This window comes from Pleurodeles waltl, chromosome 6 (assembly GCF_031143425.1).
Source record: "Pleurodeles waltl isolate 20211129_DDA chromosome 6, aPleWal1.hap1.20221129, whole genome shotgun sequence".
Lineage (NCBI taxonomy): Eukaryota > Metazoa > Chordata > Amphibia > Caudata > Salamandridae > Pleurodeles > Pleurodeles waltl.
In genome coordinates, this window is record NC_090445.1 from 1,062,633,228 (window position 1) to 1,062,656,602 (window position 23,375).

At 43.5% G+C, this 23,375-nt stretch overlaps 1 protein-coding gene across 4 annotated transcripts in view; it reads left to right on the top strand.

The window, feature by feature from the left end:
• SH2D5 (SH2 domain containing 5) overlaps nucleotides 1-17,130 on the top strand; it is a 195,693-nt gene extending 178,563 nt beyond the window's left edge. For 3 of the 4 annotated variants that reach the window (XM_069240028.1, XM_069240027.1, XM_069240031.1), the window contains 2 exons: nucleotides 6,846-7,005; nucleotides 9,613-10,615. In XM_069240028.1, coding sequence (XP_069096129.1) covers nucleotides 6,846-7,005; nucleotides 9,613-9,825 — 373 coding nt within the window. In that variant the 3' untranslated portion in view covers nucleotides 9,826-10,615. Of the gene's footprint in view, nucleotides 1-6,845; nucleotides 7,006-9,612; nucleotides 10,616-17,017 lie in introns of those variants that run through there. The other variant, XM_069240032.1, reaches the window with a different exon arrangement.
• Nucleotides 17,131-23,375: the final 6,245 nt, after the last annotated feature.

The following is a 23,375-nucleotide window of genomic DNA, read 5'->3' on the forward strand; positions in this document are numbered from 1 at the left end:
GGAGCCGGTCAAGAGTAGAGCAATAACACCAAGGGTGGAAAAGAAATATAAAGCACCTCCCACAGTTTTCAGCACCTCACAGCTGCCACCAGATTCCGTCGTAGTAGGAGCAGCTCGCAAGAGAGCCAACTCCCACACATCTGGGGATGCACCACCCCCAGATAAAGAGAGCTGCAAGTTCGATGCAGCCGGAAAGAGAATCGCAGTACAAGCTGCAAACCAGTGGCGCATCGCTAACTCTCAAGCACTACTTGCGCGCTATGACAGAGCCCATTGAGACGAGATGCAACACCTCATTGAGCATCTACCCAAAGAGCTACAAAAAGGGGCGAAACAGGTGGTTGAGGAAGGACAGAACATATCTAATAATCAGATACGCTCCTCTATGGATGCAGCGGACACAGCTGCAAGAACAATTAACACATCTGTGACTATAAGAAGGCACGCATGGCTACGAACGTCTGGTTTTAAACCAGAGATACAGCAGGCAGTGCTCAATATGCCATTCAATGAGAAACAACTGTTCGGACCAGAAGTGGACACGGCAATTGAGAAACTCAAAAAGGACACTGACACTGCTAAAGCCATGGGCGCACTCTACTCCCCGCAGAGCAGAGGCACTTACAGCACCTTCCGCAAAACAACCTTTAGAGGGGGGTTTCGGGGTCAGGCCACACAAGCCAGCACCTCACAGGCAACACCGTCCAGCTACCAGGGACAGTACCAAAGGGGAGGCTTTTGGGGCCAATACAGAGGACAATTCCCTAGGAATAGGGGAAAATTTCAAAGCCCCAAAACCCCTACAACCAAACAGTGACTCACATGTCACTCATCCCCTCCACACAACACCAGTGGGGGGAAGAATAGGTCAGTATTACCAAGCATGGGAGGAAATAACTACAGACACTTGGGTCTTAGCAATTATTCAACATGGTTATTGCATAGAATTTCTACAAATCCCTCCAAACATACCACCAAAAGCACAGAATTTATCAAAACAACATTCAGACCTTCTGGAAATAGAAGTTCAAGCATTATTGCAAAAGAACGCAATAGAACTAGTACCAAAGACACAAATAAACACAGGAGTTTATTCACTGTACTTCCTAATACCAAAAAAGGACAAAACACTGAGACCAATCCTAGACCTCAGAACACTAAACACCTACATCAAATCAGAACACTTTCACATGGTCACGCTACAAGAAGTGTTACCATTGCTAAAGCAACAGGACTACATGACAACCTTAGATCTCAAAGACGCGTATTTCCACATACCAATACATCAGTCGCACAGGAAATACCTCAGGTTTGTATTCAAAGGAATACATTACCAATTCAAAGTATTGCCGTTTGGTTTAACAACCGCACCAAGAGTCTTTACAAAATGTCTAGCAGTAGTGGCTGCACACATCAGAAGGCAGCAGATACACGTATTCCCGTATCTAGACGACTGGCTAATCAAGACCAACTCACTGACAAGGTGCTCACACCACACAAATCAGGTCATACAAAACCTCTACAAACTCGGTTTCACCATCAACTATGCAAAATCACACATTCTGCCGTGCAAAGTACAACAATACCTAGGAGCCATAATAGACACATCAAAGGGGTTAGCCACTCCAAGTCCACAAAGAATTCAAAATTTCAACAAAATCATACAACGCATGTATCCAACACAAAGAATACAGGCAAAAATGATATTACAACTCCTAAGCATGATGTCCTCATGCATAGCCATTGTCCCGAACGCAAGACTGCACATGAGGCCCTTACAACAGTGCCTAGCATCACAATGGTCACAACACAGGGTCACCTTCTAGATCTGGTGTTGATAGACCGCCAAACATACCTCTCGCTTCTATGGTGGAACAGTATAAATTTCCAAGACCCAGTGCCACAATACGTAATAACAACAGATGCTTCCATGACGGGGTGGGGAGCACACCTCGATCAACACAGCATACAAGGACAATGGGACGTACATCAAACAAAACTGCACATAAATCACCTAGAACTGCTAGCAGTTTTTCAAGCACTAAAAGTATTCCAACCAATCATAACTCACAAATACATTCTTGTCAAAACAGACAACATGACAACAATGTATTATCTAAACAAACAGGGGGGGACACACTCAACGCAGCTGAGCCTTCTAGCACAAAAGATATGGCGATGGGCAATTCACAACCACATTCGCCTAATAGCACAGTTTATTCCAGGGATCCAGAATCAACTTGCAGACAATCTCTCTCGAGATCACCAACAAGTCCACGAATGGGAAATTCACCCCCAAATTCTAAACACTTACTTCGAACTCTGGGGAACACCTCAAATAGACTTATTTGCAACAAAAGAGAACGCAAAATGCCAAAACTTCGCATCCAGATACCCACACAGGCAGTCCCAAGGCAATGCCCTATGGATAAACTGGTTAGGGATATTTGCATACGCTTTTCCCCCTCTCCCTCTCCTTCCATATCTAGTAAACAAATTGAGTCAAAACAAACTCAAACTCATACTGATTGCACCAACATGGGAAAGGCAACCCTGGTACACAACACTGCTAGACCTATCAGTAGTACCCCACATCAAATTGCCCAACTGGCCAGATCTGTTAACACAACACAAACAACAGATCAGGCATCCCGATCCAGCATCGCTGAATCTAGCAATCTGGCTCCTGAAATCCTAGAATTCGGACACTTAGACCTTACACAAGAATGTATGGAAGTCATAAAGCAAGCTAGAAGACCATCCACTAGGCACTGCTATGCAAGCAAATGGAAAAGGTTTGTTTGCTACTGCCATCATAATCAAATCCAACCATTACACGCATCTCCAAAGGATGTAGTGGGTTACTTGCTACACTTACAAAAATCAAACCTAGCTTTCTCTTCCATTAAAATACACCTTGCGGCAATATCTGCATACCTGCAGATTACCTATTCAACTTCACTATTTAGGATACCGGTCATTAAAGCATTTATGGAAGGCCTTAAAAGAATTATACCACCAAGGACACCACCCGTTCCTTCGTGGAACCTCAATGTTGTCTTAACAAGACTCATGGGTCCACCTTTTGAACCCATGCACTCTTGCGCAATACAGTTCCTAACCTGGAAAGTTGCATTTCTCATCGCCATCACATCTCTACGGAGAGTAAGCGAAATTCAAGCGTTTACAATACAAGAACCTTTTATCCAAATACACAAAAATAAGGTAGTCCTAAGGACCAATCCTAAATTTTTACCAAAGGTTATTTCACCGTTCCACCTAAATCAAACTGTAGAACTACCAGTGTTCTTCCCACAGCCAGATTCCGTAGCTGAGAGGGCACTACATACATTAGATGTCAAAAGAGCACTAATGTACTACATTGACAGAACAAAAAACATCAGAAAGACTAAACAACTATTTATTGCATTCCAAAAACCTCATGCAGGAAACCCAATATCAAAACAAGGTATAGCCAGATGGATAGTTAAGTGCATCCAAATCTGCTACCTTAAAGCAAAAAGACAGCTGCCCATTACACCAAGGGCACACTCAACCAGAAAGAAAGGCGCTACCATGGCCTTTCTAGGAAATATTCCAATGCACAAAATATGTAAGGCAGCCACATGGTCTACGCCTCACACGTTCACCAAGCACTACTGTGTAGACGTGCTATCCGCACAACAAGCCACAGTGGGTCAAGCCGTCTTAAGAACCTTATTTCAAAATACTTCCACTCCTACAGGCTGAGCCACCGCTTTTGGGGAGATAACTGCTTACTAGTCTATGCACAACATGTGTATCTACAGCGACAGATGCCATCGAACTGAAAATGTCACTTACCCAGTGTACATCTGTTCGTGGCATCAGTCGCTGAAGATTCACATGTGCCCACCCGCCTCCCCGGGAGCCTGTAGCCGTTCGGAAGTTAGCTTAAGCTTTGTACATTTGTAAATATATTATTTAAACCTTAAATAGGTACATACTTATTCACTCCATTGCATGGGCACTATTTCTACAACACAACTCCTACCTCACCCTCTGCGGGGAAAACAATCGAAGATGGAGTCGACGCCCATGCGCAATGGAGACAAGGAGGAGGAGTCCCTCGGTCCCGTGACTCGAAAGACTTCTTCGAAGAAAAACAACTTGTAACACTCCGACCCAACACCAGATGGCGGGCTATGCACAACATGTGAATCTTCAGCGACTGATGCCACGAACAGATGTACACTGGGTAAGTGACATTTTAATTACATTACTATGTTTCATTTGCCTTATTCGTACAGGCCATGTGTTTTACACAAGGATGCAATTGCTTCAATAAATGCATTGAAATCCAGATTGCATCTTGTGTCCTGCCTTGTCTTGTGTAAGTAACTGAGTGAAAGGGGTATGATTTGTTTCCACAACTTCCCTGAGGAGTCAGAATGTCATGTTTAGCTTGCCACAAATCACGAAAACCAGAAAGGGAGCACCCTGCCTCACACTGGTTAAGCACATGCGGGCCAGTGAGTGGTACATAAACCTGAGAATACATTTGGAAGCATTTGCAGCAACCCCACAGACAAAGCTGCTCTCAGCTGATGAAGTGCTGAACCCAGAAACACGTCACCAGAGATTTACAGCACTTGCTGCACCTACTAAGTTGAAAAACTACAGTTTACTTTATGGATAAAAAATTAACTTTGACTGCATTTACTGTGATGCATTGGGGTGGACTGCAGGCTGGAGTGTGAGGCAGGGTGCTCCCTTTCTGGTTTTCGTTGCCACAAATCACCTCCTCCTTGATTTGGGGTTTGGTGGGGCAACGGCTGCTAGCCAGGAATTAGTCCGACAGCTTCCAAACAGTGTGGGGTGGACTGAGTCGCCCACATTCAGAGGTGCTGCAGCCCTAAATATGCAATCTAATTATTATGATAATAGGAATCGCACAACAATTCAAACCAGGAAACATATTCTCCTGTGTCCTTTCTAAAAGTTTTTATCAGAAGCTGGAAGGATCCTCCACAATTTGAATGTTCACAAAGCCCTAAAGTTTTACTCTGGTTTTATAAAACCTTTCCAGTCTTGAATAGGTTTTTTGTTATCATTAGGGCCCTAATCCAGCCAAAACGTCTTCTAAAGACCTCACTGAGCAGTCTATTGTATCATAGACCATTATACTGTCAGTGGCAACCCACATGCAGTATACAGAAACGTGACAGATGTAATGATTGAATTAATCTCAGCCACTAGTAATCACCCAGGCTGCATCCCAGTCCATTGTTATTTTGCTGTAGATGGTGCCCAAACTTGGGTATACCTGTCCCACTTAAAGCAAAACACTAGTAGGGGTCTCCAACATTTTCTATAATAAGAGCTACTTATATTCAGTGAAAATCATCACAAGCTACTAATATTATTAGAGTTGGTTTAGTGACCACATCAGACAACATGACATTAATGGCCAATATATACAAGATTACAAGGATTAATTATCTCACTTTATCAGCATGGTTGTCAACAGTAATGTAAAAAAAAACGTTGTCAATATGGAATGGGTAATACATATTCTCAGCACCAAGGTAATAATATTCGTAACATGTCTCTCCAGCACTGAATGATTTATCACTCAAATATCAGTTTTAAGTATATTTTGTAAATTGAGTCATTTTTCCCAAACATCAGTTTATGAGTTCTGAAAATGCACACATTTTTGTCTCAAAACACACTTTTTCAATTTAGTTATGCATATATTCATTCAGCTAAGAAAACTTCTAATTTAGTAGGCTGGGCTCACAGGAGATCCACTTACAGGTATGTGGAGAGGTACAAGTATCTCACAAGCTACTTGTTGGAAAAGCCTGCACTAAAGTATATAAAAAAGTGATGGATTAAATGTTTGATTAAATCTCAGCCACCAGTAATCACTCGGGCTGCACCCCAGTCCATCAATATTTTGCATGTCATGCAACCTCAGTTTGGACCCAGCCATATGCAAATCATTCTTGACCCTGCTCCAGGGGGACCAGTCAGGCTTGAACTGTCAGGCAAGGTCCTCCCTGAACTTAGATACAAGCAGCCCAAAATGCTTGCCCCTGCACAAACCCTCTTTTTACACATGGATTGTAATTGCGAATACCTTAGTGATTAACGCACCAACCACAATTTTCCCCAGGTTAATACCAGCAGGCCAAACCGGCTGAAGATTATTAGGTTAAAAATATATTCTGGTATGTGTAGGACTTTGTGTGGATAACACCAAATTCTGCATACAGTTCTTCATTTTTTAGAGGAAAGCTTGCACTTTGTGCTTCTTTCCTGCTGGAACTACTGTAATATTCAAGGGTTCAGGATTGACAATGTTGTCAAAGCGCTAAAAAACACTTTGAGTAGATCCTTGTATTTTCTCTGATCTCTGCATCCCCTTATGGATTTCAAGATTATTTGAAATCTTCCCACAAAAAAAAGGTTAAAGGGGCTGTGAAAGAAAAGTAAGTGCAGGTTATTTATTACCTTGACAACACTTATGCAGTTAGATTCACACAGTGCTACTTCCTCCATTCGCTCATGGAAAGAAAAGAGGCTTAGATATGGAAGTGTGTGGGTGGGTTCAGGGTGACAAGCCACTTGCAGTGATCCCAGATTTGTAATTGCCACTGGTTGCACACTGCACAGAGATAAATGTGCCCTCCCTGTCAATAAGGGACATTTCACAAGTCTCGAGGAGGAGAAGGAAGAAGGGCTTAGCATTCAACAGTGATTACACACTCCTGACGGGGTGTTTAAGGCTTTCATTTAGTGCAGAAGAGCATCCAGTGCATAGAAAGAAGAATGATTTATGTTGTTTCTTTCCTCCACAGAGATTCAGGAATCTTGCTGCTGGGGAAAGATGCTATAGGTGCCTTCTTGATGCAGGCAGTATCCGGTTCCACAAACAAATGGACATTAACTATTAGGACCCAGTGTGGAGTTGTTCCTTATCAGATCCTTCAGACGAGTCATGGAACATACTGCTTTGAGGTGAGAGTGACACAAGTGTGGATGGCTTAGGGAAGTTGAAAGGAATGTGTGGATGGGGCAAGGAGAAATGTAGTACACTTTGTGTGAACTTAAGTGGTGAGATGGTTGAATAAAGTAGATGAGGGTGTCTGAGGTGAGAAAATGCATGTGTTCTGCTGAGTAAAGTGAGGATGAACAAGCTGAGAGGTGGAGGGAAATTGGGTGAGGCAAGATGAGGTTGAAGGGAAAGTCCGACTGATGTGAAGAAGGTGTGCAGGGAGGTCAAGGTAGAAGGAAAGGTTAGGTGGATTAAATGACGTTGAGGGAAAGCGTAAATGACTGGATGAGTGCGAATATACAAGGAATGTGTAGGTGAAGTTGGGGAAGTGTTAGTGAGGCCAAGAGAGGTAATGCAGTGAAAGTGCTAAAGAGGCATGGTGTTTGACAAAGTAGAAGGAAAGTGTAGGTGAAGCTCAAGTAAGGGGGTGGTGAAAATAAAGTGTATTGAGGTGGGCTGGATAAAGTGGAAGAAAGGTGTGTGAGGCAGGCTGAGCATTCAGAGGAAGCCACTGTTGCAGCTTTGATTTTCTGTCTGCCTCTTCAGATATAGTGATTTGTTCCTGACAGGAAACTGGTGTACTGTTGTGACTACCCTGCATGTGATGCAGCTTAAAGATGAACTGATATAGACTTGAAATGGGACCAAGTGTTGGGCAATCAGGGCTGGAGGGATGTGGTCTCTAATTCTGAGGTTTTCATCTGGGGTGAAGGGTTTGACTTTTCACAGAAGTAATAGCTTGAACCATGATGTTAGGTCTGTCTTAGTGCAGTGGGTCCTAAGTTAGAAGTTGCACTTGAGGATGAAGCTGTGCAATTTGGTGGTTGTGGTAAGTTGTGTAAATCTAACTTCATATCAATGCGCCATTCTTGTATTTGGGTTTTCCTGGTGTTGCTGGCTTGGAGATGAATTTGTATTTTAGTTGGATGTAATTTCAGGTACATGTCTAAAGCCTAAGGATGTTGTTGATGGTGAAATCAGATAGAATTGATTGTCATCTGCTTTTTGCTGAATTTTAATTCTGGGGTTGGAGAGCTTCAGTCTGGGTAGGTTGTTGAACAGATTAAAGATGGCCTAGGAGATGGAGACCCATTAAATTCTACAGGTGACTGGAAGCCCTTGAAAACCTTACCCTGAGGTAGGAGAAGAAATAGCAGAGAACTGTTATGAAGTTTGTGTTCTTTGCTATGATGTTAGGCAGGGCACTGTGCAATGGTGTGGATTGCCGCTGAGAGATATGAACCCTGCTGGCCGAGATCTCCCTATGCTAAAAGTATAGGAAAAAGTAAACCGTTTATTAAACTTGAAAAAAATTGAAAACATATTTTATGTTAAATATTAATGTAAATGAATTTTATAGATATTTTTAACTGTAGAACAAAAATTTTAAAAACATGCTAGAGTAGTAACTTTATTTTGAATTAAATGTGCAATACATTCAAATATGTTAAATTAAAATTATTTTCTGAAGATTATATTAAAAATAATCCCACCAAAAGTAAAAAAATAAAATAATATATATTAAAAATATTGAAAAAGTGATGTATATAATTAATTAAAAGTCATTTGATTATAGTTTCACAAAAATACATGTTACATTATTGAAGTTGAATAATGTTGTTACAGTATTATAAAATAAATGTTTTATTTTTAGATTTGTTTCACATTTAATTACACTTATTTATATTTTTAACTAGTTTAAATAATTTAATGTAACATTATTTCATATGCTGTTTTAATTTAAATCCCTATCTCCATTATTGTCAGTAGGAGGGTGTTTTAGTGGCTATGGTTGGCTTGACTAACTCTAGGTCTGAGATGGAGTACGGTTACTTCTCTTTTTGGTACTTTCTTGGTTTAAGTAACTTTAGAAGTGCAGCTTATGCACGGACATGGGTCTACTCTTTTGTGGGTGGGTTAATGCCTCCTACCTTCCTCTCTAAACCCATTCTTACTCCTCACTAAGCCCCTCCCATTTAGGAGCAAGTATGCCTTTTTCTAGCTGCTCCCCCTGGTCCCTCACACATTTACTACTAAATAAGTCATAAACATGTGAGGATTTGGCAACATTGAGATCTGGTCTTGTGTGTGTGGTTGATACTCTAAATAATGTTTTTTTTGTTTTGTTTTTTTCTCCTTGTCTCATCCTCCTTCTGTCCCCCTGTCATATGCAACTTACCCAGTATATCTTATTTTCTCATCTCTTTCCCTCTATCCTTTCCCATCAAAACCCACACACATCAATCTCCAACTTCCTGGGGTGCTTTCTTCTCCAGCTACCCCCCATCACCCCTGCTTCTGTGCCTAGTTTTGTGTCAGACACCAGATATGACATGAAAGGCAAACATTTGGGTCATGCATAAAACGAGTAAATAAATGTAAGACTGCAGTAAGCTAGTGACAGAGGAAAGGAAGGAGGCATTCGTGAAGCATATTTCGATTCTTTAAAAGCTCTCTTAGCCTTACATTATATGAAAGGGACTCCTCAAGATGAGAAAAAAATGACTGAGCGATTAACCAGTGTTTGGCCATGGCATGTAATATTATTTTTTTCTTTTGCCCGTTTTTAGCATTTGAACGAGGAGTTTGCTAGCCTGGCCTCTCTCGTGGCCCATCACTCTGGGAAGGAGAGTGGACTCTTTCAAAGCCTTGTTTCTGGGCGCCTCAATCCCTCTTACGAGGATCAGGATTTGTTGGGCTGGAGCTGGACTCAAAGGACAAACCTCCAGGATAAACAGAAAATCATCCAGGAACAGGTGGCACCAACAGAACTGGCCAGCTAATGAAGTGGGGCCCTGTCCCCCTGGAAAAAGGCAGGACATCTTAGTGGATGCCAGGTGTATGATTGAAATGTTCAACACAGTGTCCTCTGAGCTCAAATGTCTACAGAAGACACTTTTGAGGATTTTGTACCTGAAGTCAATGTGTCACCTGTAATGAGGTGATCTATTGCTGTTACTATCCAGCAAAATGTACAAGACCTATCAAGAGTGGTGTCAGCGCTGATGTGACTGAAAGGGAATTTGTGTCATTGCATAGGGCATGCTGGAGCATGCCACAATAGCAGATTAAATGACTATGATTTCAGTGACCTTTAAGGCATTTGTGACCAACTGTTCATTAACTCTGTTACTAGCACCCACTCAGACGAATCCGCTCCCTTCTACAACATACTCAAGGGAACAGAGGTACATCTCTTAGCTGTGTTCTTTAAAAGAGTTACTTTAGGAACATACAGAATTTTAGCGGTTCATGAAATGACTAAAGGAACGCTAAAAATGTAGGATAATCCTATGTTTTGGAAGGTTCACAGTAGCCACCTTATGAAGGTATGTGTTTGCAGGAAGAAGATTATTTTTTGCTGTGAACATAAAAAGAACTTTGCTGTGTTGCAAGAAGTTCTTGCGCTTTGCAATGAGGGTCTCATTCCACCGGAGGGACTTGAAATAATGTTCTGAATTTTGAAGTTAAGACTGGATGCTCTTTATCAGGAGCTGTAGAAAGATGATCTGTATCAAGTGGCTATGAAAAGATTATCTGTAGCAGATACATTAAATGGTTTAAATAGGTGAACAGTGGAAGAGTGATATGTATTATTAAGATGCAGAAAGGTGCTCTACATATGGGGTACTGTGGAAAGAGGTTTTGTAATGTTGAACTGTGAAAAAAGATGTATTGTGGAACTGCCGATAGATGTATTGTTTTGTGGCCGTGTGAAAAGAGTTCCTGTGCTGGAGATGTTGGAAAGGAGGTTTGTGTCGAGAGTACTGCGGAACCTGCTGTCCATCAGAAGGGCTATGAGAAGAGGTTATGGGCCGCAGTGCTGTGATAAAGTAATTAGTATTGTGAGACAATGGAAACGTTTTTCCACAGCAAGGAGGTCTGGTTGATCTGTATTATGTAACTTTAGAAATTAATGTTTTTTTCAAGGGGATGTCCTTTAGACAATGGTTGCTTCAGTGAGGATAATTGCTGGGATTTTTAAGTGCTCATCTCACGGTTCTTTGGATTACTGGATGGCAGGTGTTGGCAAAGGTTTCCAGTAGTGTAACACAGCTTTCAGTTGTGTACCACTGGCTCAATGGTGAAGCATCCTCTTGTTAAACACGTGAGTTGAGATTCAAAACTGTTTGGCTAAAGGCCTTCATAGTTAAGCAGCCAAGTGAATAAGGCACTTCTTTAGTTGTCCTGATCAATGATCCACCTCCATTTGGTGTGTGGCATTAGCAAGAAACATGACAACCCAATTGAACTCTTTAAAATGGAGATTTCCTCATAGGCCTATCTACCAATGGCTGGAACTTTACTACTATCAAGAATCGCAATGGCTTTCGGTCACTAGGTCACTTTATCCACATTCTGGGATACCTTAGCATCTTTATTTTTCTCTTCCTTTGTGCTCATGTGGAAATGTGTTCTTGCACGTTGGATATGTCCTTGTACGTTGCTTTAAATGAAAGCAGGCATCCCACCGAGCAGGAGTTTCTGCTTTAGGAATATAGATTTTCCTTTCTACTTTAAATGAAAATCTGGATTGTCAGACACGGAGGTGAGTGCTTTGCTTATCATTCTTTAATTGCCAACGGACAGCAGCAAAACCACAAACACCACTGAACGACCAGAAACTGTTGAAGAGCTGTCAGTAAAACAACAAAGACAGAACAGTCTCAGCCAGTCCTTTACTCCATGAGCCCTACTCCATGAGTCCTGCAGCACCACTTCTATCTTTGCTGATGACCACAAACCCACCTTTTTCCTTTTAATGAACACACTGAACAATCTTTGGAAGCTTCTCAAGCATACATTTTCCTGCCTGATGTTTTGGACCCACTCAGAAGATCTCATCTGGGTGAAACATAGGAGGCTCCTGTTCAGGCTAATCTCCATGTGTTCCATTTTGTGTGCTGCTTCGCACCTTCTTGGTGCGATCAAGAGGCCTCCGTGGTCTGAGGACTCTGAGTCTAATGCTTGGCAGGTAAAGGGACAAATCATTCTCAAGATGCACCCTCCGTCTGACCAGAAACCCTCCTGGAAGCAAGGCATCACATCCTCGCGGGAGGAATTGGGCTGGTGCACTGGGTGCATTTCCTCCTTAGCCAAAGGCGAGAGTTGGAAGCTTACTCTGTTGTTCATTAAGGCTCTTTGTAGCTTTTCAAAAGGCGATTCACCCTCTTCCTGGACTTCTCCCTTCCAGGCTATGTGGCATCTGTGAGAGCTTGTACGGTTGCAATTCAGTAGATTACTCCTTTTTTGTGGGTCTGAAGGCTCCATGTAACTAGAATTCTCAGGCCTTTCCTGTGATCTATCCTGACCTTGTGCAAATGTACTGGAAGCACTACTACTTTTTTTGGACTGGCTCAATAGATGTCAATATCACTGTAACAATCTCACCTTTGGGAAAACTGTCTCTGGCATCATGACGCATCAGCCCTTGAACACAGGTTCATTTTCAGGGGTTAGCAGCAGCCTAAACACCTTCAGGCAGCTCATGCACTGTTCACCTCAGCGGGATATGTCTAGGGCCTCCTGCCTGCTGAGGCACTTTACCCTAAGTCACCTTGTATTTGTATGCAGGACAGTGGGCCCTCAGAGCAAGGTTGGGTGAAGCCTTGTGGATCTCTGAATGCATTGTGCAGCTGTCTGAAGTTTCCCTTTATTTCTGTGTGCTGACAGAAAAGTAAGGATAGAGGGGCCTTCAACTGGTCACAGCAGGCACACACTCCAACATGCACCACTCCTTCGCTTCAATTTGCATTCATTGACAGGTGAACAGTTGGCCCATGGTCTCTATCACAGTCCCATTTCCCGAGCCACTAGCTATTGTGCAGCACCAGGCACCTGAATACCCCTTCAGTCCCTAAGGGGGAGAAGGTGGGGATGAGAGTGGAAAGGCAGATAAGTGAAATGCACTGGCAATTAGGAATAAATGAATAGAACTAAGGCCCATATGTATACTTTTTGACGCAAACCAGCACTGGCTTGCGCCAAAAATATTACCGCCATTCCTATGCGCCATGTGGGCACCTTATTTAAGGAATGACGATAGCTGGCGCTGCGGACTGGTCAGAGTAAAAAAAAAATGACTCCAACCAGGCAGCGCAAGCGTAGGGGAAAATGGGGGTTGCGCGTCAAAAAATGAGGCAAGTCAGGTTTGAGGTCAAAATCATGGCAGGATAGGAGTCATGCCCCCTTGCCCAATGGCCATGCCCAGGAGACTTCTGTCCCCTGGGCATGGTCATTGGGCACAGTGGCATGTAGGGGGGGCCCAAATTAGGCCCCCCCAAGCCACTTTAAAAAAATAAAAAAACATACTTACCTCTACTTACCTGGGATGGGTCCCACCATCCATGGGTGTCCTCCAGGGGTGGGCGAGGGTGGCAGGGGGTGTCCCTGGGGACAGGGAAGGGCACCTGTTGACTGCTTCCATGGTCAGAGACCATGGAAGTGAGCCCACAGGTCCCTTAACGCCTGCCCTGACCCATGCGTTAAAAAACGGCGCACATCAGGCTGTGCGCCGTTTTTTAAGGCCCGTCCCCTCCTGTGCGTCAAAATGACGCAGGAGTATAAATAAGGCGCACAGGCCTTAGTCATTTTTTGGGCGGGAACGCCTACCTTGCATGTCATTAACGCAAGGCAGTTTCCCGCATCCAAAAAATGACACACACAGAGGAATTTTGACATCCGTGGGCTCGGGCGTCAAAGTTTAAATATGGGGCAGGGTTTGCGCTGAATGTGCGTCAACATTTTTGACGCACATTTGGCGCAGAGTATATATATGCCCCTAAATTTGTAAATCACACTACTATTCAGAAACTAAGGGGCAGATTTAAGAGCCCCTTGCACCATCTAAACGACACAGCATCATTTTTTCCGATAACTGTGGCATTAGAAGGCCATAAACGCTGTGCCAGATTTACAAAGTGGCACAATGCATGACACCACCTGGTAAACCTTTGCACTACATCATGCGTAATGTATGCAAAGGGGGCAGAAAAAATGTCACAAAAAAAAATCTAAGAATTTTCTTTGCGTCATTTTTTTGGACACTTTTAACACTTGCTCAGAGCAGGCATTAAAAGGAGGCTTCCATTGATTTCAGTGGGCCTCTGGGTGCTTTGAGGGATAAGTGTACAAAAAATTGACCCTAATCCTGCAAAGCACCGAACTAGTGTAAAAAATTCTGATGCTAGTTCCCTAACTACAGCTATGGTGCGTCGTATATTAAATACGGCGCACACATGGTGGCATTAGGTGGGCGCTAAGAGGTGCAAGAACAGTGGTGCTGCACTAGATGCAACGCCACTTTCATAAATCTGTCCCTGAGTATATTAGCACTATGAGTCTCATTTTGGACTTGGAAGAGGCAGATCCACATCCTAAATCAGCTGGTTTCCTGGCCTTCCAAATCCACAGTTCCTCCCCTGACCATTTACTGGTGAGGGAACTGCCATGCTTCTGGCAGCAAAGCCTCTGCCAGATCGGCCCTCAGTACCCATTGACGCTGAAACCTGTTTGCCACAAAACCACTGGGTTATATTAGTAGAAGTTCCAACACCTATTTAGCCCAGGGTTTATGCAACTGGTTTTTCATGCTTAGTTCTGCGTTGTGGGGTATATTGGCACGAAAAGGCATAAGTACCACGAACAGAGCACAAAATCCTCCATGCTTGTCATGGACCTCAGTGTATCACATGAATATTTTTTTCTTAGAAACAAATCCCCAAGTGGGCCTCAACAACATGGCTGCATTCAATTTTGCCGAATAGCAGATGCACCTTCAGTAAAATGATCTTGACAAAACGATCTCACCAACACTGTAGTGACCTTTGAATTGGTTGGGTGTTCTCCTGCCAGCAGGCGGACACAAAGCTGAACGCAAGTACGGGAAACAGGTAAAATGAGGGTTTTCAGATGACTAGAAAATTATTGCTCGTCTCCCTGAGAATGGTAGTCACGGTTGTAATAATGGAATAGGCACGTCCACCATGTTGGGCCAGAAACATTATGGGGACAAGAAAATAACTGATGAAATGCTTGAACCAGAAACTGGTCTCTAAAAAAGGCATGCCTAGTACTGTATAAAGCCCAATGGTACTTTCAGAGCACATTATGCGGTGCATACTTTAACATACTGAACCAGAGACAGTCGAGAGAGATCAAGCAGGAGATAATGTGAGATCTTCTGAGCAATAGGATTATCCGAGATGCTGAGTTGTTGAATTAGATACTGTCAGGAACTAAGATATAAGGAATTACAATAAGCTTGTAACATTTCATTAGGGTTAAAGGATTGTATGTGGAACTTTAAGTAGTAAAAAATAGATAAACTTATTAATGTGATCCTTAAAAGAAGGTTTAGTGTTAAATATTGGACGCAGGTTGCATGCAGAATTGACTGGTTCCTGTGTTGTGCCAAGATGACAAAGCCATCAGTCACCTGTTCACATATTAGAGGATTTGTCAAAGATGTTGACTTCCGTCTTTTTAAAGTTTAATCTAAGAGAGTTGGCATTCATCTATATGTTAAAGGATAGCATGCAGTCGTTGAGACACCATTAAGTCAAATAATCAGGTGGGTGACATCAGATTGGCAAAAAATGTGAGGCCAAATGAGCAAACCAGAGCAACCTGTATTGTCACCTCAAACATGGCAAGGTGTAAAGCCAAGGCCAGTGGCACCCTACAAGAGAGGTCTTGTATTCTGATCTGAAGGGAGAATAAGATTGCCTGAGAGAGGCTGCTTAGAAAGGAGCCAATCCACTCTAGTGATCACTCTCACACTTCCACGTCCTAGATCCGCTTGCAGAGGATGGAGTGAGAGATCATGTCTACTGTACTGCCAACAGATCCAGGTTCTCTAAAACCATATTGAGATTAATCTAAGAGATGCTAGCTGATCCCCAATAAAGACACAAGTTTGTTGACTGCCAATGCTTTCAGTTATTCTTAGCAGGAAAACGGAGGAGGGAAATGCATCAAAATAGCTGGGTAAATGCCAGGCTTTTTGAGAAGCCAGGTAACATCCCCACAAGACACGTTTTATAAGTTGGGTTAGGCATAGACAGGTATTTTGAAGCTTAATGATTTACCTAATGCGAGGATGGCGAGGAGAAACAGTACTGATGAGCAGAGTTTTCATCAACTAAGTACTTATAAAATGTGCAAGAACAAATTATAAAAAATGTGCAAGATCAAATTGTTGACATACTAAAAAGCCTGTAATGCATGCTATGCTGTTATTCCAAACAAACCATCTTGCCGTCCCAAGTTGTTTCTCCTGCTGTCAGCAACAAAGAGGAGGTGCTGCAGGAAACATGAATCAAAGAACAGATGCCCATATGCCGAATTGTTGAAACTGTTAACTACTTCATAGTTTTTCTGACAACTCGTGCCAGGGTTACTGGGCTATGCACACCTTCAGTTTGCTACTCTCACCTAGTAACTAAAGAGGTTTAAGAATGATGCTCACTTCCATTTCTGTTGTGAAATAAGGGCACGACAGATGCTATGGGGTGCCAAATGCTGAAAGAAATGAGCCTTGAACAGGAACATAAAGTTTTTGACATTGTGTGCACTGGAGCGAAAAACATAGGATCAGCGTGTGGTTCTCATTCACTTTCACGTTATTTCCTCTACCTTGTATTTGTTAGAAGTTTATTTTAAAAATATTTTTATATGTAAAGATGTAGTGCACTTAAGAAATAAAGTTTATATTTTGCAAATAACATTCTTATTGTAGGTCTGCAGTTATTTATCAGATATACCGTTTCAAAGTTGTTGTTTGTACTTTGTGGGGAGGGTCAACATTTTGGGATTGGGTACGATTAATTGTTTGACTATATCTCTAAAACACAAAAGGATCCTTAGTCAACATGACTACGAGTAAGTTCATAATTTAAAGTAGCCTCAAACGTTCTGAAAGGAGAACCATCTAAACGTTTTCTTTTATATTTAATTGTATTGCTTTTTATACAGATCAAGGCAAAGGCAAAAACCCTGGGTGGTGATGATAGCAGTAAGCCAACAACATTTATCAGCACCCTATACTGAAGAACCATTCAAACTTAACTTACAAGTGAGCTTTGAGGGTCAGCAAGTGAAGACTATCGGGTAAGGGTCTTCATCGATGAGTGAATTCTAGCGACACATATTGTGACAAATGTTAACTTTTTATCTTCAATACTGCCAGTCTTCTTTAGTATCTCGAAAGTAACATGCTTCACTACATAATCTTTCCAAATACATAAAAGAAATGCTTAGTTATCTTCTTAGTGTCCATGCCATCTGTTTCTGTGTTTCCATTACATGATCCATTTATCTAGCTTCACGTATTGTTCTTCCACATTTTCTCTGTGTTTAGTCTTCAGGCTTGATCTTTACTATCCAGGCAGCTCAATCCACGGGGCTTTTGGGGATTTATGATTGCTTCTGACCTTTAGGGAGGGAGGTAAAATGGATTACTGGAACCAGCATAGATAAAGCTGGGATTTGTAGTCGACAGATTGGACCTATGCAGAGGTGCCTGCTATGCCTCCCTGCTCATGTAGTCTCAGCCCAGTGAATAAACGTAACCGTGTTCCTGAAACATTTAGGCCCATATTTATACTTTTTTAGTGCCGCATTTGCTCCACTTTTTGATGCAAAAACGGCGCAAACTTGCAAAATACAATTGTATTTGCAAGTTTGCGCCGCTTTTGCGTCAAAAAATGACGCCAATGCGGCGCTAAAAAAGTATAAATATGGGCCTTAGACCAATTCTACAACATCTCAGCCGATATTTTTTGGAAGCCTACAATATTCTGAGCACCAATCAATATGGTTTCTGTTCTAAGCATACCAGAGAATCTGGCATTGAGGCTATTTTGTACGATCTAATAATAATGACACACCAGGATAATACTGCTCCTGTGGTTCTCCTAGATCTGTGTGCAACGTTTTTACACAGAGCCTATGGCATTTCATACTCAAGCTATCCATCACCCACCCTACACATCCTCTTTTAAATTAGCCATGCACCATGTCCCAATGGGGTTATTTGTTCATCCATCCAGTCCTGTTTAATTTGTATGCCACTTCTTAAGCTAACCCTGTTCGATCTAATGGACTTTCCTTCATGATTTATACCAATGATACTCATATTCTGATCTTTCTGAATTCATCAATGGCTGTCTTTCTAGCTTACTTTACTTTTTGTGTATCAGAGACAGTTAAATGGATGCTGTACAACTCTTTCATAATAAACACAGAGAATTCGGAGCTTCTCATAGTGGGCAAGGGCCCTTCCACCTGGCACTCTCTCTGGAGGCCAATAGATCGAGACCCATCTCTAGCCTGTTACCCACCGATAGGAAGCTGGGTTTTTAATTTGACCATTTGCTCAATTTCTCTGTTCAAAACACTATAATCTTTTCCTCCTGTTTACACCACCTTCATTTACTCTGCAAAATCCCCGTTTTCTTGCCCCAACTGACATGACAAACAGTAATGCGGGCAGTTTTTCTTTCATGACTGGACTATTGCAACTCTTTTACTCGGGTCTCTCATCCTCTTCTATTACTAGATGGTCCAGAGTTCAAAATGCAGCCATCCAAGTTCATTTCTACCTGCCAACCAATTGCTTCTCTCTAAATACAGGGCCTTTGTTCACTGGCTCTCGATTTCTAGTCGCATTAAGTTCAAGACACTTTGGGCCCGATTTAGATGTTGGCGGGAAGGCAACTCCATCACAGCAACAACAGAGTTCCCTCACGCCAACATAGTGTTCCGCCCGCCTAATTTTATGTCAGACTGACTGTCTCCGCCATGGCCGATCTTCTCTGACGGCCCTGGGAAGTAAGAGCCATCAGAGAAATTGCCACATGTCCGCCCACCCAATTTAGATGGGCGTTCGCGTACCCATTCTTTTACTGTTCCGTACCACTAGAGGTGAGCAAGCCAACAAATTAACGGGAAGAGCCAAGCCAAAGCTGAACCAAGGGTCTGGCTTGGATCTTAGAGCTCATATATGAGCCGAGCCCTAAAAAATGTGCTATGTAAATCATACACCCAACATCACGTAAAATATAATAAAGTCTCTTCAAAATTGAAAAAAGTTTATTCATATAGCATATGGAAGCTTTGACATTTATACAGCCTATTATAGCACTGCAGCGAAAGGTACTTATTAAAAGTGGTAGTTTTTAACCATGAACCTTTAGTGAACCAAAAGGCAAGACGATTGTCATGTAAGCCATGTACTGGCCCAGGTAATTATAGAGTAACATTCCTTATGTTGAGGCTTTTTTTACCTCTTTGTGCACCTTTCGTAGTTTTTATATAGTGCAAACTTGACTCAAAGGTATTGGAATGCTTTGGTGGAGCGCTAGAGGGCCTGGGGCAAAATGGCCGCACCGTAGTGCATCTTTGCCAGCCGGGACCATCAATCTGACCATAATCCTACCATCCGCTGCCTCTTTTACAAATGGCACCACTACATCCGTGTTTAGCCATTGCGGGGCGCTGGCAGGAAGCAGTTTGTGGATCTTGTGGCACTGTGCTGCGAAGAAATCTGACCCAGTCTACTGGGCATGTGTGCGAGGCGGCGCTGTGGAGGATCGTGGGCCGAGCGGCCTGGTGAAATGGAAACCACATAGATGAGTGCCCAGAGGCAAGAGGTCGAATGAAGCAGTCTGTACTTCTGATCGACCTCTGCCAGGGGGTGTTACTCCTTTGGGGCGAATGCTGCTGAGCCCCCGTCCAGCCTGATGTGGCTGCCCTGCCAGGGAACCTCAAACAGCTCATAACGGAGAAGAGTCTCAGAGCGCGGTGGTAGACTGAAGAAGACCATTGACAGACCTGCGGTGAGTGGCTGCTGCCACGCGCGCCTGGGCATCAAGAACCCCAGGCAGCCGAGGCTGTGTGATGTGCACAGACAGTGCAAGATAAATACAGGCACCGAAACTAAGCTGATGGCTGGCCTAGTAGACGAGAGGGGCTCCACTGGCTTAGCCGAGGCCTGAAAATACACGTAAGTTGCATTTCACAAAACTCCAGGGACCATGACATATACACAGATCATGATCAAAAGCATGTGGCAGGTAAGGAGACCTGGAGGTTGAATGGACAATACCAGTGCTTATGGCGAACCTGGCAGTCTTGAGGCGCTATAGACATTTAGCGTGGCCTACTACTAACTGGAGAACATCTTGCATTGGTAACAGTGTATGTTGCTGAGGGGCTGCCCTGCCACAAAGCTCAGGCACCATAAGCAGATGCGTGGGCACTGGGCACTGGGCACTGTGGGGGTGCTGCACTGTAAGCATAAATCGATACCAACACGACCTGCGATGGAGGCGCATACAGGCAAAGCTTTGCACAGGCTTGAGAAGCCTGTGGGGTGAATTGCAGATTATATACGCCCCTACTCCTTGAACAACATAACAGGCCACTGATGCTGAGAGCTAATGTTATGAAGCTGGGGACGCAGCAGTACAAAGGATACTGAGAGCACAACGCCCAGACTGAGGCCCCAGAATACATAGTCTGAGATGCAAACTGACTTTGGGAGCAGCCAGCCTGCCCCCATACAGAACAGTGACACCAGGGTGTGGCCATGAACCTTCCCATACACTAGACAGAGAGGTGGCCCAACCCCTGCGACACAATGGGGAAGACAGACAGGAGCCAAAATCGTTTGACTTTTGAAACCAGGAACTCCTCCAAGGCATTGCAGGATGCTGCATCTGGTCATGAGCAGACACCAGTCATGCCTGGAATCCCCACTCTGGAATCTACATTACTGACGATGCAAACCACTTTCAATCCATAGATGGGAAAATATTAGCCTTCAGTCTCCATATGGATCATATGTCAACTAAATTGGACCAGCAATTGACGAGAATCACAGAGGCGAAACGGAGCTCGTCAACGGAAGGCAATTTACAGGCAATCAACATGAAATGCCTCAATATGGAAAAGGTTCTAGCAGTGATACAAGCAAATAATAAAGATCTTTAAGCGAGATAGCGCCGAAGCAATCTGCTGATAACGGGCATCCCTGAATCAACAAATACAGGAAAGATGGAGACAAATGTGGAGACAATACTGACTATAATACTTGCCATAGGGGTTCTGTCACAGCTACTTGTAGCAGAGCGAGCATGCTGCTCAGTAATGGCGCGGCCTCCCCCTGGTGCCGATCATAGCAAAGTTACTAAACCATCAGGCCAGAGACACAGGGCAATATTTATACTTTTTGACGCACAACTGCTCCAACGCAGTTGTGCGTCAAAAATGTTAACGCCGGCTAACGCCATTCCAAAGTGCCATGCGGGCGCCTTATTTATGGAATGACGTTAGCCGGCGGAGCTGACTGGTGTGCATCAAAAAAAATGACCCACACCAGGCAGCGCCGGCGTAGGGGCAAATGGAGCTTGGGCGTCAAAAAATGGGGCAAGTCGGTCTGAGGCAAAAAATCTGCCTCAACCCGATTAGCGCCATTTTTTTTTACTCCCACCCTCCATTGACATGACTCCTGTCTTAGCAAAGACAGGAGTCATGCCCCCTTGCCCAATGGCCATGCCCAGGGGACTTCTGTCCCCTGGGCATGGTCATTGGGCATAGTGGCATGTAGGGGGGCACAAATCAGGCCCCCCCTATGCCACAATAAAATGTTTAAAAAAATACTTACCTGAACTTACCTTAAATTCCCTGGGATGGGTCCCTCCATCCTTGGGCGTCCTCCTGGGGTGGGCAAGGGTGGCAGGGGGTGTCCCTGGGGGCATGGGAGGGCAACTCTGGGCTCCTTCCGAGCCCACAGGTCCCTTAACGCCTGCCCTGACCAGGTGTTAAAGAATGACGCAAAAGCGGCTAGACGTCATTTTTTTTTACCCGCCCACTCCCGTGCGCCATTTTTGCACGGGAGTTTAAATAAGGCGCACATGCCTTGGAGTCATTTTTTAGACGGGAACGCCTACCTTGCATATCATTAACGCAAGGTAGGTGTCCCGCTAAAAAGTGACGCAAACTCCAAGATCTTTGGCGCTAGACGGGTCTAACGCCAAAGTATAAATATGGAGTTAGCTTTGCGTCGGATTTGCGTAAAAAAAAACGACGCAATTCCGGCGCAAACAGAGTATAAATATGCCCCACAGTACTTTCGAATGGAGCAGGAGAAGCTATCAAGGGAACCAGATCCCATTCTACTCGGATTTTTGCAGTGGGGGCCCAGGCAGCCCGCTGCAAATTTCTGCAAGTAATAAAAGCAACTGCAAAAAGGCTGAGATACGTTACCCTCTGTGTGGACTACAAGGGAAGGCAGAGTATCTTCACCACTCCAAAAGCAGGGAAGGAATTTCTAAAAAAAAAAGCTATCTCCACACAAGCGCAAATGGGCCAAGAACAAACATGTTGAGGCGGAAGAATTGTGAAAACATGATGTGAAGAGCAGCTTTCTAAACAGCCTGGTGGAGGCTGTGTCTTCCTCAGCACTGTGGTGATGGAGATGTGAACCGCCTCTTACAGCCCACCTTCACGATGCGACTAGGAGGCTGCAATGGTGCAACACTATTTTTCCCAGCCTTTTCTGGTCACCTAGAGGACCTGGCTGCCTGGCAACACCCCCCCAACCCCGTGCGGGAGCACCCCGAATGGTTATGTTAAGTAGAACTTTGTTAGATAAGACTATCTGCTATACAGTGATATGTCATTTATCTCCTATTAAGATTGGGAATGTCTTTAGCAATGTTGAAATGCTGGAGTGGAGGGGTTTAATGTTCGGTTTGTTGCTGCACTGTGTAATTGTCAACAACACTGTTGTTAGTCATGTACACAATGCAGTGCATTGGGTTTCACCCACCACACCACAAGTGCAAATGACACTGAGATGGCCAGGCTAGGGGGGGCTGGTAAATCTTAAATCTTGGAACATACGCAAGCTTAATAACCCCTGTAAAACCAGGTTGGTTCTTAACTACTTAGGTAGGCATGATATACACATTGCAGTCCTCCAGGAGCCTCATGTAATACCAACAGCTGACCAAACGGTGGGCAACAGCTGGGCTGTATATAGACTAGCATTGCTTATTCATCATACGCCTGCGGTGTCCTAATTCGAATTAAGTGTGGGGTCTCTGTGACCAGAGGAATCTGACAGATATAATGGTATATACCTTTTGTAAATCATCCATTGTGGCACAAATTTACAGATGAAAACATTGTCACCGTTTTCTATTTAGTGCTTGTTGGATGTCCAAAATCCGAAAAATTTTCATTGTGGACCAACCATGCAGCAAAATATGGAAAATCCAATAAAGGAAAAAAGGGTAAGACGGAAACCTATGCCTTTTTGCAAAGT